Source organism: Apodemus sylvaticus, chromosome 7 (assembly GCF_947179515.1).
Source record: "Apodemus sylvaticus chromosome 7, mApoSyl1.1, whole genome shotgun sequence".
Taxonomy (NCBI): domain Eukaryota; kingdom Metazoa; phylum Chordata; class Mammalia; order Rodentia; family Muridae; genus Apodemus; species Apodemus sylvaticus.
In genome coordinates, this window is record NC_067478.1 from 18,143,192 (window position 1) to 18,156,867 (window position 13,676).

The window sequence follows — 13,676 nt, forward strand, 5'->3', positions numbered from 1 at the left end:
ACGTGTGGTTGAAAGCATGTTATAGAACCCGATATAAAAGAGCAATTTTGTTATGGTTATTTGGTCAAGGAGGAAAAATACCCATAGAGGCTTTTTCTTCGGAGGAGATTGGGAGGGAGGGGAGGTCTTCAGAGGATGCTCCAGCTCTGGCCACAGGTGTAGTTCTGCCCTCTACTGGCTATAGGTGAGAGAGTGGTTCATTGGTTACCTGTGCTTTTAAGAGTAGCAACTATTCATTAAAAATCACTAGGGGCTTGTGTGAGGTGCTAAGTGAAAGCTGACTTGGAAAACGAGAGCGGCCAAGGTAATATTGGTTCTTCGGCTTTGATGGCAGGGCGACCGATTTCTAGATTCTATCCCAGTTACTCTGGTTGCGTACACTCGATGAAAAAGGTCAGGAGTCCTGCCTCGAGCCTTGAACCTTGCCCTTTGATGACACACGGGGCTTCGGGGCACACTCCTGAGCAGGACTTTTGGAAACTGGCTCCATGATGACTTAGCCCCTTGCAACAGCAGAGCAGTAGCCAGAGCTGGTGTTTGCAAGTGAGAGTGCGACGCGTGGGAGGCCGCTGACAGGAACACCAGCTTCTCTCTGCGTCGTCCGAGGAGATTGTGACGGCCGCGAGACTGGAGAGACTTCTAGAGCTGTGCAGAGAGCGCCCAGGCGACTCTGTGACATGGCTATGGCTGTGCCTGTCTCGTTCCCGCCGCCGCCTCCACCGAATGAATGGCTGGAGACGGGGACGGGTGTGCTTCCGGCCCATGCGCCGGCGGGTGTGTAGAAAGCCGGCAGGCACCGTCCCGAAGGCCCGAGAGGAGCCGTGGGCCCCGCGCGTTCTCCTACAAACCCTCTGCCTCCGCGGACTACGTCCATCAGGGCCCGCCGGCTCGGCCTCACTGCACTTCCGCTCACCCGCGCAGAGAGCCGGAGTGCGCCTGCGCGCGCGCCTCTCCCGGCGGAAGTGGTAGCGACAAAGCTCGGTGGGCGGCGGGCCGGGTAGTGCAGGGAGCGCTGAGCCGCGGACGGCGGGGAGGGGCGGAGCGCAGGAGGCGGAGGCGGGAGCAGAGCTGCTCAGCCGTGCGCGGAGACTCGCGGAGCCAGCGGGCCGAGCTTGACGGGCCCCTCACTGCTTCCTCTCCCCTCCCTGCCGCTGTCCTGCTCCTTCTCCTCGGGACGCGGCTGGCCTCCGTGTGGCGCCACCGTGCCGCCAGCAGCGCCCGTTCTCCCGAGGCGCGTGGGGCGCCCCCGCAGCCCCGCGAGTGAGTCCTCGCAGCCTGGAGGGAGGGGGCCGTCTGGGGTGTCGCGGAAGATTCCGGGTATCTGTCTACTCCTGCCCCTATTTCCAGAAACTTCCAGGTCCGGAGGGATGGGGGCGTCCGGGGGACCGTCTCTTGCCCGTAGGGCGCCTCTCGGGCGCCGCCCGGCTGGCGTGTGTCACCGGCGCTGCGGGCGGCGCAGGGGGCGGGCTAGGGTGGTGGCGGCTGGGCGGGGGTCGCCCCGCTCCTCTCCCCTCTCCTCAGCTCCGCTTCTCCTGGTTTCTCTTGCAGATGCTGCTGCTAGGGGTGGTGGGAGCAGCCGTGGGACGCGTGGCCGGGAGCGGGGGTGACAGCCTGGGATTCCGGGGTCTTCTCTTCCTTGTCCTCCTCCTCTCCTCTCTATTCCCAGTGTGGCCGTGGCTGACACTAAAGACTTTGTAGCCATCAACCAGAGTGCAGTTTCGATGGAAAATGAAGGTAAAGGCCCCTGGCAGATGGGTTTGTAACACAAGAGTTGAGGGTGTGGTGGTTTGCTTTTTAAGTTGTCTGTCTTTTCCCACCTTTTTATTTTTCTTATTTAATGTAATTGATTTTTTCCCCGCCCTCTTTGCATGTGAAATGTCTGAGGATTTGCTTCCCTAAGGGCATGTAGCTTTTATTTTGGTAACATGGGCATTGCGGGGATTAAGGTTCTGCGGGTGACAGCTTGATTCTGCTTTCCTGGGAAATTGTTATTTTCTTTAGCATAGGGAATGGAACGGAAGTTTTCATTTGAGATAGCATCTGTGCACATCCTTATAGCTCTTTGAAAGGAATCTGTGGATGTGAAGTGGAAAGGGAAAGAGAAGGCAATGGATCGAATCTCTGTATATTTTCATAGCAGGCTTTGTTAGGGTGTGGGACTGAATTATAAAAAGATTTTTAAAATAAATTCTAGATTTGGGAAAAAGCGTTTTTGAACTCAGATTAAGAAAACAAAAAGCAAAAAAGCAAAAAGCAAAAAAAACCAAAACCAAAACCCTAATCCTTGAGTTTAATGCAATTTTCTGAGAGTTTCCTGTTATAAAGTCCCTCCCTATTTCAAAACGTTTTTGGGAGGTTGACAGTGGAACCTGTTTGTCCCCATTACACATTGTGTTTGGACTCATTCGTCTGTCTTGTTACTGGACCACTTTGGCCTCATTTGTGCTTCTCATTTATAGCACTTAGGTTTTAAAAAGTACTGAATAACTGAATAACTGATTTTTCTTCCTTCTTGAACTATGTTTATTGTTTATACTGACTTCTGGCTTGTGTGTAATTATCTTTCTTTTTCCTCCCCTTCCTTTTTTGACTGGACTGCAAGATGCTAGAAAAGGTACTTGACAAATAATTTCTTTAATCTCCCCTCCCCCCAACTGTTTGCATTTAAAATCTCTATCTCATACACAGGAGCTGCAGTTAAGCCGAATGTTTTCCCATTGTTGAGAATGTAAGCTCGGTTGGCTAAGTAGGACTTTAAATGTTAAAATAGGTGTTTCTTGTGGATGTCGTAATCTGTTATGCTATTGGAGAACCGTGGCATATGTAGGAAATATGAGAGGCATGGTTAACTTGCCCAGTTTCATTCTAGAGGGATAATTGGTGGACTGCATTTTCTGACAGGCTGAAGTGTGTAACTGCAGAGGAGTTAGGCTAATTGGGTCTTAAGGAAAGCAGTTGTGTTTTTCCTGATGGTATGGAAAATTGTTTTTCTCTTTCATAGATTTAAGAAAGATTTGTTTTTTATAAGACAATGTTAAGTCCATTCATATAGTGGTTTCTATTTAGAAATCTCTGTAAGTAAAATCTCAGCGTTCTTGTACGTCTGGGAGCTATTTTCAGAGTATCTCCAGATTTAGGAGCGTAGCCTGTCGTGGGTGGTGGGTGGGCACTCACTTGGCAGTTGGCTTTCTTTCTGGTTGTCTTAGGGATCAGAGCATGAGTAACGAGCTAGCACTCATCTGCTGAGTAGAAGGGTGGTTGGTAGCAGTGTGCCTGTGTTTTATGGCCTTCAAGAGTGAGTGATGTGGCCTCATAGTAAGAGTAGAAACATCTTAAAAATGGGGGGGAGGGGCAGTTCTGGGGGGGTCTGCTCCATTATTTTTGACTATCAAGAGACTATATTTGCTAATCTTTGACTATATTAAATTTTTTTCTAAACTGTTTAAATGTTTTTTAGAAGAACTTGCAGGTAGTCTGGAATCTTCAAAAGCAATTGACTATCATAAGATAGATTTGAATTTTTAATGGGTTGGAAAGTGTGGAGCCAAAATGTTAAAATCTTGTCCCAATGCAAACCCATATAGCTTTTAGGCAAAATATTTTGCCATTGCTGAGTTTCACCTATAAATTGGGATTGAAAATGTGTAGCTCACAAAGTTGTTGTGCTGAGTGAGAAACACCACAGACTTTGTTCTGGGAAGGGAATGCTGGGTAAGAGCATGGCTTGTGCAGCTAGGCAGCTCACCGAATGCTGTATCTCCACATTCACCCTTGTCCACACTGTTGAGGCTTTTTGTGCTCTGTTTTCTTAATATGTAAAAATAAAGGTTGTCATAAGCACTCGAAATGTACTTCTTGGCATACAATAAGTTCTCAATAAATGTTAACTGTTAATCGCGTAGTCTACTGTTTACTGCATACTATTATGCGACCTGGCACTAAAGTCATGAAAATTAAGGAATTTTCTGTAGAGTTAGTGCTTTAAATCAAAGTTAGTGTTCCACCAATCCATATTAGGAGAGTGGTAATTTTCCCCCATCCCCAAAATCTGACTCTGCGCTTCTGAGCATGGGCTATTACCATCTCTGAGGGTTGGTATAGTAAGTGAAGCCAGAGGAATGGTTGATACAGCTTTAATAAGTGATTAAGCCAAGTTACTGTTGTCCAGAAAGAGTTTTCTGGTAGGTCAACAGATAAGTGAGATGATTAGGTGTGAACTGTATAGGTTATCTGATAGTGGCTCTCTGGAGCATCTTCGTGGAAAGAGCTCTTAGCAGTCATGGTTAGAGTGGTTCAGTCCTGGGGAGGAAATGGCTTTATCTGTTTATTTCAAACTTCACCTGGAGAGGTGTTTACTGTGGCACTAGATTTTGATTCTTCTAGACTCCCCTACGCGGCCCCCCCCCCCCCCCCCCCCCGCCACTTTTTTTCTCAGGAAAGCTTGACTGGTTTTAGCCACAGTCTTCTGGATACTTCATGTCTACTCCTACAGGTTAGTGGGAACACTTAAATTAATTAATTTCCAGGAATTAAGGATTTAGTCCTAGAAAACCAGTTGTTGGGATTTTGTCTAAATCCTTTGGAAGTTCTTTTAAAATGCTTATTATAAGTCTAAACTAACAAGATAACAGTAATCTGAGATACACCTATGTACAGCTTTTTTATTTTTATTTTTTAAAAGTTGTTGATAGTTTAAAAGATGGCTTATTAGAAAAGACATTTGTATCTGGAGAGTTTTATAGATAATTATTTTTCCATTCTGTTAACTGGTTTAGTCTTTGCAACAAATCTGGCCTTTTCTAAGAGTTTAATCATTTTTTTTTTAAATCCTGTTTGAATGTCTCATTCTTGAGTAGAAATGTAATAAACTTCAGGATTTTAGGAAATGCTCCATCCAGCTAGGAAAACAACACCTTATCTTTTTTTGTAAGTTAACTTAGTGTGTGTGTGTGTTTATGCTCCTGTATTACATGCGTGCACATGGATGTACATGAGTGTAGAGGGCAGAGGTTACTTTCTGCTGTCAGCTTAGATAGCCTTATTTTTTGAGGCAGGGTCTCTTACTGAACCTGGAGACACAGATTTAGCCAGGCTAGTTGGCCAGTAAGCTGCAGAGATCCTCCTGCCTCTCTCTTTCTATCCCCAGCTGGGGTTACAGACATGTCTGTCCCTGTACCAAGATTTTATGTGATTACTGGGATCTGACCTCAGGCTCTCTTGCTTTTGAAACAGGCACTCCATGAACTAAAGCCAGGACATGCTGGATTGTCTTAATATTCTTAGCAATTTATGTCGACAGAATCTAGTTTTTTTTTTTTTTTTAATTGAAACATTATGAAACAAAATAGTTGTCTGGGGAACATACTCATGAGGCCCAAAGCTGGTTCTCTTTGGAGATTTTCCTTAACCAGGATGTGTTTTACAAGTTGAATTTTGTTTTAAAGGTGGCAAGAATACTGTATCTTGGTAGTTAAGTAAGTTGGAGGTGTATTTGAAATTGCCTCTTTGTTACAGGTAAAAAGATAGCTTTTTGTCCAGGGGGGTTGGTAGGGCATGCCTTTAATCCCAGTACTCTGGAGGCAGAGCCGTTGTATCTCTATGAGGTCCAGGCCAGCCTAGTCTACAGAACAAGTTCCAGGACAGCCAAATAGTTAAGGCTACACAGAGAAACCTTGTCTGGGATGGTGATGGTGTGGTGGTGAGGTAGTGATAGATAGCTTACCATTAGCTCAAGAGAGTCCTGATTTTACCTTGCTAAAAGATCGTGCTTTTTGTAATGACCTAAAGGCGACATCTGTTATGACAAAGCTCTTTCCGCTTTTCCTGAGGTCAAGTGGTAACAGGAAGTCAAGCTGGTTAGTGAGCGCTCAGACTAGTGCTGTAGTTTCACACAAGAAAAAAGTTCTCTAACATTTCTGGCTAAGTTGACACATTTCTTTATGACTTTTAATGGCCAGAGTTTATATTCACTTATTAATTTATATGCATTTGTTACTGTCCATTGTCTTCTGACTTCTAGTCGTTGTTGCAAGAGTTATTGTTAGCTGTAGTATATAAGTAGATTACAGATTTTGTTGAATTAGGTTCCTTGGGATCAACTTGTGATGCATTTAGAAAAAGTTTGAAATGTGAAAAGGTTAGAGACTTAGACAGTGATTAAATGGGTCAGGGACATTGTTTCAGAATGGCTGAAACTGGACCTTAATATGTTTCTGTTTGCTTTCTTTTTCTGCTACAAGTATTAGAGAATTTAGGGGTTGGATTTATGTAATACACCTGTTAATTAGAATTGTATAAGGGAAGCCTTAGGTTTTGACATGTGGTCATTTTGTAAATGTGCTGACCTAACATTGTGTGTCCCTGCTCCCAGGATTCATGCAGTAATCCAACATGACGTCCTTAGAAGGGCTTGGCAGCATCGTTGTAAAACATTATTTTTATTTACTCACGTAGAATTAGACTGCAGCAGCTGTTAGCAGAAGGGCTGCTTGTTCAGCCCTTCACAGGAAAACAGGACAGCTGAAGTGAACATGAACGGTTCTGAACATTGTCTGTGCTGGCTTCAGCAGCTCATTGCCTTTGGCCCTGGGCGAAACCCTGGGTCAGACCCCCCAGCAGCATGCACTCAGGAAGGAGCATTGCAGCAATGTTTTAGAGCAAAGGGAATAACTTAACGTATTCTGGATTTCCTCATCCTAGGACCTTCACTTGTACCCTCAAACTCAGCCTTGATGTTGTCATTTCATTCAGACATGTTATATTGTGCCCATCCAGTCCTTCCCTGACAGTGGTTCTAGTAAGCATTGTTTGGCTGTTGTAGTCTTCCTTCCTTCCTTCCTTCCTTCCTTCCTTCCTTCCTTCCTTCCTTCCTTCCTTCCTTCCTTCCTTCCTTCCTTCCTTTTTAAAGATTTATTTATTATTATATGAGTACACTGTAGCTGTCTTCAGACACTCCAGGAGAGGGCACTGGGTCTCATTACAAATGGTTGGAAGCCACCATGTGGTTGCTGGGATTTGAACTCAGGACCTTGGGTAGAGCAGTCAGTGTTCTTAACTGCTGAGCCATCTCTCCAGCCCTTAGTGTTTCTTTAGTAGAGTATTAGCTTTTCATCTGAATTTCTATGTTGATGGGCGTAGATATATTTGGACCAGGCCTTTGGGAGTTCAAACTTCCTTATTCTGTGAAATGTCATTGCTAGATTTATCCCAGGGGATGCAAAAGCCTTTCATGTCCTGAGTGCCAGAAATAGCATGAGGCACACTTTGTAAAGACATGTTAAGTAATCTCTTCTATGGTTTTTCTTAGTGCTTGTGGGGGCTGCTATTATCCAGAGTTGATATCTGGCTTGTGAATCTAGAACCTGTGATCCTATACAAACTCCAGTGTCCTTTCTACCCCAGAAAAAGATATAACCATTGCTGACTGGTTTTTGTTTGTCTTTGTTTTTTGTTTTTAGATGTATCTTACAGAACTGTGTATGGAGGGAAGTTGTAAATCAAACACCAATTCAGTTAGAAGATTTGTTAGAAGGCTCACAGTAAATTCTTGTGGGTAGAGACTCTCGGGTAGTCTCTTACTCAGTCTGAGCAGGGTCTGGCACATATGTAGTGTTGATTGAATGAAATGTTGGCTTTTGTTCTGCTCACGTGGGGGTAATTTCACGCTCCAGAGAACATTTGGCTGTGTCTAGAGACATTATTGGTTGTCACTGCTGCAGTGTGCTTGTGTCATCTAGTTGGTAGACACCAAGGATGCTGATAAACATTGTCCTGTACACAAGTTACCACCTCCCTCACCCCTCTTCCCTTAAGGCATTAGTTAGCTCCCAATCATGGTACCTATTGAGAAACACTTTTCTAACCAAAGGCAAGAAAATTACATCTGAGCCTTAGTTTCCTCCATTGTAAAGAGGTGGTGACTACACTTAGGCTTGTCAGGGTTAAAAGGGTCACATGTGTACAGGTGCCCTGCAGTCCAAAGTTGCAAAGCAAAATTTTCTTTTTTTTTGTTTTTGTTTTTTCAAGACAGGGTTTCTCTGTGTAGCTCTGGCTGTCCTGGAACTCACTCTGTAGACCAGGCTGGCCTCGAACTCAGAAATCTGACTGCTTCTGCCTCCCAAGTGCTGGGATTAAAGATGTGCGCCACCACTGCCTGGCCCAGCAAAATTTTCTTTAACTTAGTAGAAGGGAAGAGTTAGGGAAATTTAGGTCACTGATGTTTTAGTTTAGAATTCAAAGGCTTTAAGTATTTGTCCAAATTCTAAGTTGGATGAAAAGGAAGTCTGTGGTAATTGTGTGTGTGTGTATCAGTACTACATGAGTGCTTTTCTTGTTTTATTAAGTATGCTGCTTCTTTGGCTTGGGATTTTAGTATTTTATAACTTAGTAGTAGACAAATATATTGAAAGCTATATTAAATGTTTTAGCTTTTGCTAGTAATCTACTTTTAAGGACTTAGTAACTCCCCACTGCACCTGTAACTGCACACACTGACAAGCAAGCACAAGGGTGTCACAACAATGACTGATTTCATAAGGTTTAGTTTGCAGTACCATGCAAAGTTATGATTACCAGCTAATTGCTTAACGAAGTGACTGTTGTATAAAAAGACTACTAGAGACTGTGATGGAATTTAACCTTTGCTACTGCAGTTGATGAGAGAGCGGCAGCAGAGCCTTCAAGTGCTTACTCTGGGGTAGTCACAAAGTAGCAGATCTGAAAAAGGTCTAGGTAACATGGCTTATCCCCTGGCCAGATGTCTTCAGTAACTAGTATGAAGTGATGTTAATGAAGTATGCCTACTTTGCAACTTGACTAAAACAACAACAACAATAGCAAAAACCAATGCCAGATTCTTTGCATAGAATAATTTAATTCAGGTGTGATTATTTATCTGATGGATATAAATCTATTTGTTAAATTTTTCTTTTGTAAAATTGAGTTAAACTTTTTTCTGTTGTGTTAATGTTAGATTTACATAAAAGGTACAGTACTAGTTCCCAGAATTCCAAGGTGTCTGCCTCCTGGATTCCCTTATGGTTGCATTGTATACACACATGGTGTAATGAACAAGCCCAGGAAGTCCACAGTTATAAAATGCTCTTTCTAGCCTACTGTAGGCTCCATCTCCCTTCCTAGGTGTCACTGCCCTTGTGTCCTTCTGTATGTCATGCTTTCCAGTCTTCTCACTGTATGTGAGCTGGACACTTGAAAAGTGATGGTCAGCTTTTCTTCCTAATTGTCCCTTGATTTAGTTGATTAGGTGATTGTATGCCTTATGACTGGTGAAGTTATGTTGATCCTTTGATTAACGTACTGTCTGCCAGGTTTCTCCATTTGAAGTCGGTTTCCCTTTTTACAGTTATTAATCCATATTATTTTACCTTTGTGCTAGAATAGTTAATAATCTCTTTGTCATGAGCACGTCTAGCGGGGAAGCACTTTACACCTGAGTGTCCGTCCAGTGTGCTTCACCTCCATTTTCGTGGGCTCCTTCTCTGTCTGTACTGTTTCTTGGAGGTAACAGTTACTTCTATGGTATTTGCCACTTTCCTCATTCCTGTGCTTCTTTTCTTAAAGATGTATTTACTTATGTATTTTACTCAGATGGATACTTTGTCTTCATGTATATCTGCACAGTAGAAGAGGGCCTTAGATCCCATGGCACTGTAGTTGTGAGCCACCACATGGGTTCTGGGAATTAAAACTTTACCATGGAGCCATCTTTCCAGCGCCATGCCCGTGCTTCTTAAGAATGTACTGTTCTCTATTCCTGTTTATTATTTATGTGGATTTTGAATATTTATTTTATGGGTTAACATTGAGCATAGTTTTGTTGTTGAAATTATTCCTGTGTCCTTTCTATAATGCAGTCTTATTTTGACAGTATTAATATGCTTTCTGGTGCTACGTGATGTTTGGTGCATCTTGGTGGTTCTGTTGTTTGTTTGCACCAACTGTAGATTCATATCATCTTCCTAAAGGAGCTGCGAGTATATAGAGAGCAGTATGTAGAAGCCAGCCTGTGGGTGGTGGCTGAGCTCAGTGCTCCTGTGCCTTGTGGGATTGGGTTAGCAGGTCATGGGCAGTAACGTGCACATCTCCATGTCTTCATTCCGTAGGCGGACACTGATGAGTGCTCCAATTCGTTTCATTCTAGTCTAATACTTGCCAAAGTCTCTTTTCTACTACATTCTGTGCTGCGTGGTCCTGGTCCTGGAATCCTGAATAGGGGCAGTGAAGGAATGTGGACAGGACAGACACAGAGACACATGTACAGAAAAGCTGGGGTGAGGAGGGCTCTGTGTGTGTGTGTGTGTGTGTGTGTGTGTATGTGTGTGTGTGTGAGACGCCTCCCCAAGTTCACAGCAACCTGCAACCTCAGTGTTAATTATGTATAGCACCAAGGGGTTATGGTGAGGTGAGCTAGCCAGCGTCTATAGGTAAGCAGTCTGAGGCTGTAAACATCGGGGAGGAGGAAGCAGTGGTTGCTGGAGTTTGCATACAGTTGGACCAAAGGCAGGCTTTGCTATATGTCTGCACCTGATTTGGGATGTGTATGGGCGTGTCTGTCATTTTCCCCTGGGTCTTAGGCATCTGGATTTGCCTGGTCTCATATCAACAACACAGGCTTCCTCTGCCTCACACCTTTCTTCTATGTCTGTCTTCAACATTCTCATCCGCAGCAATTGACTTGTTCATAACTATTTCCTCCTAATAAATACATTAAACATGTTATTTGTGTGTATGAATGATGCAAATGTCTGGTTGTACACGCCATGTTATGCATGTGGAAGTTAGATGACAAATATGTGGGGTTTGTGCTCCATCAACCTTTATGTGGGTTCTGGGAATGGAACTCAGGTCACCAGGCTTGTGTGGCAAGTGTCTTTATCTGTTGAGCTATCTCTCTGGTCCAGGAAATAAAGTTTAAAGTAGAACACACTATTTTTCAGTAGCTTTACTGTCCGTAGGCAGATTCTCCTTTCCAGAGATCCTTTGCTTGGTTTCATCCCTGCCTACTTGGGTTTTTATGTGCAGTGCAGATTCAGTTTAGCTTCTTACCGTTTGTGCCCTGATCTAGCCGCTCCTCCATCCTGTATGATTTTCAGTAATTTTAAATATGTTTGAAGTGAACAATGACCTCATCTCTTTTCTATTTATTTGGAGTAGGCCATCTCTCCTGCTTCGTTGTAGAGAGCTGCTCCTGAGGGAGCTGGATTTGCTTACAGTTGGCAGAGCTGCTGCTGTGCCTGACTGCAAATGGAGGGCAGGCAGCTGTGCTGTGTGTGGCAGGTAGTCATTCCCCTGGGCTGGCTGGCGGGGGTCCCTAGTTACACCTCTCAGCCTTCGTCTCCCTCCACACGGGGGAATTGGCACCAGCTAGAGTTTTATGACTGTGAGCATTGGATGTATCCCCCAGACGAGTCTTCTTAGCTGGATGCCTTGCTTTAGACCTAGAGTCACCTGGCTAGGTGTTGATTCTCTGTTGCTGTAGTAAATGATGATTTGTTTTGTAAACCTGACCATTACTTTTAAAAAAAAATCCACAAGCCATAAAATCCCGTTTGGAAGTGTAAAGCAGCGTGCATCGTAGGGTAGGCACATTGACAATGTCTGTGTAGTCTGATTGCCGAGCTTTTATGTTACTTCCCCAAAGAAATCTTTACCTTATTAGCATTCACTTCCTATTCTTCCCTTCCCCAGCTCCTAGCAACCACTAATCTAGTTTCTGTGTTTGGATTTTTCTATTCTGGGCGTTTTGTATAAATGTAATTGAACAATGTGAGACTTTATGTTTGGCTTCTCTCAGCTTATTCATGCTTTGGTGTGTATTACTACTTTATTCCTTTTCATGGCTGAGTAATATTCTAAGGTGTATGTGAATCAGATTTATTAATTGACCATTCGATGGGACATTGAACTGTTTCTACTGTTGGGCAGTTATAAGTAATACTGCTGTGAATGTTCATCTATAGATAATTTGCATGAGTGTATTTTCCCATTCTTTGGGTATATATGTGGGAGTGTGGTGCTGAGCCATATGGTTATTTAACTGTATTTAATTGAGGAACTGCAGCAGTATGTGATCAGTGCAGGTGTCAAAATAATTCCCGACATCCTCTCCTGCACTTTACTCTTCTGTTTTTACATCGCCCCCAGTAGTGTGGAGCCGTTGTACATTCTAGTTTTGGTGTGTGTTTCCCCGGCGACTGACGATGCCCGGCACCTTTCACATGCTTAGTACCATTTGTGCATCTTTGCACAAGTTCAGGTCTCAAACAGCTTCATCATTTGGTTATTTGCTTTTTGTTCCTTAGCTAAGAGTTGGATATCCATCCATAAGAGTTGGATATTGCATAGAAATATATTCTTTACTGGTACTTACATAAGAGCCAATTGCACAGTTATTTATTAGACCTTTATCAGAGATATGGTTTTCAAGTGTTTCCTCTGTTCTTTGGGCTGTCACTATTGTTTCTTGATGTTGTAGTTTTCCTTGTGTTTATCATAAGCTTTAAAAGTGTGATTATTTATGGTTTTGTTTGCTTTGATTGTAGACCAGGAGGATTAAATGTGATAAAGATTTATGTTTTATTTTAGGCATTTTAATTTAGCTTTTTTACTTGATCAATCTTGAGATAAAATCCAGCTGTAATGTTTTGCAGGGATTGCTACTATCCAGTACCATCCATTTAGGAGATTGTCTTCGCTGAGTTGTCTTTGTGCCCTTGGTTTTCCATAAGTGAAGTTTTTCTCCTGGCCCAATGGCTCTGTTCCGATGTCTGTGTCTGGCTGATGCCAGCATCATGCTGTGTGACTGCTGCATGGCTTTGTAGTAATTCTGAAACTGAAATAGGAGGCCAGCTTTTCTCAGACTGCTTGTTTTGCTTTGGACTCCTTGCATTTCTGTGTGGTTTTTGGAATCTGCTTGTCTGTTTCTGTTTGTTCTTTACTGAGGAGGTATTCTTACATGGGTAAAAAAATATGGGTTTTAAAGAAGGAACCTGCTTATTTTTGTTTTATGTGTATGTGTGAGTACCTACATTGATACCTGTGTACCACACATATGCCTGGATTCCTAGGAGGCCAGAAGAGGGTGTCAGATTCTCTGGAACTGGAGCTGGAGTTACAGACAGTTGTGAGCCTCCTGATGTAAGTGTTGAGAACCAGTCTGTGGTCCTTTGCAGGAGCAGCAAATACTCTAAAATGTTGAGTCATTTCTCCAGCCCCACAAATAAGGACCTTTGGGCTATTTACTTTGGAATATGACCTTATTCTAGGTAACTGTATAAAGAGGCTGTGTAAGAGCTTTAATTCAACCTGCTTATTTCTCTTCTCTTTGCTTGCTTCCACAAAGAATAACTTGGAGAAAAGATGAATTATTCAGTCAGGGTTATAAGGATGGTTAGGTGACCTTAGGGAGGAAATGGGAAGTTGGTATAGGAAACCCTTAAAAGACCCCCATGATATCAAATCTCAAAATCAATTATATACATACTTGAAATAGTGAGAGAGGGTACATTCCTCAGAAGATTTTTTTAAGTAACTTGTGGAGAAAAAGTTAAAAGGTACAAGATGTAGTTCACAGAGAGAGACTGTGGTGGCCACAGGAAGAGTGGACAGCTTTGCAGTGCCAGTGATGAAATAAGCTTAGTAGACCAGGACCAGGACCA

The 13,676-nt window shown here is 43.3% G+C and overlaps 1 protein-coding gene across 6 annotated transcripts in view; it reads left to right on the plus strand.

Annotated features, from left to right (window-relative positions):
- Atp2c1 (ATPase secretory pathway Ca2+ transporting 1) overlaps nt 1–13,676 on the plus strand; it is a 105,176-nt gene that overhangs the window by 23,286 nt on the left and 68,214 nt on the right. Inside the window, exons 1-2 of one of the 6 annotated variants that reach the window (XM_052187448.1) lie at nt 992–1,260; nt 1,549–1,734. The exons of 1 other annotated variant lie outside the window; for it this stretch is intronic. In XM_052187448.1, the coding sequence (XP_052043408.1) occupies nt 1,729–1,734 (6 nt within the window). In that variant the 5' untranslated portion in view covers nt 992–1,260; nt 1,549–1,728. Of the gene's footprint in view, nt 1–991; nt 1,318–1,548; nt 1,735–13,676 lie in introns of those variants that run through there. 4 more of the 6 variants (XM_052187449.1, XM_052187450.1, XM_052187451.1 and 1 more) reach the window with 4 other exon arrangements.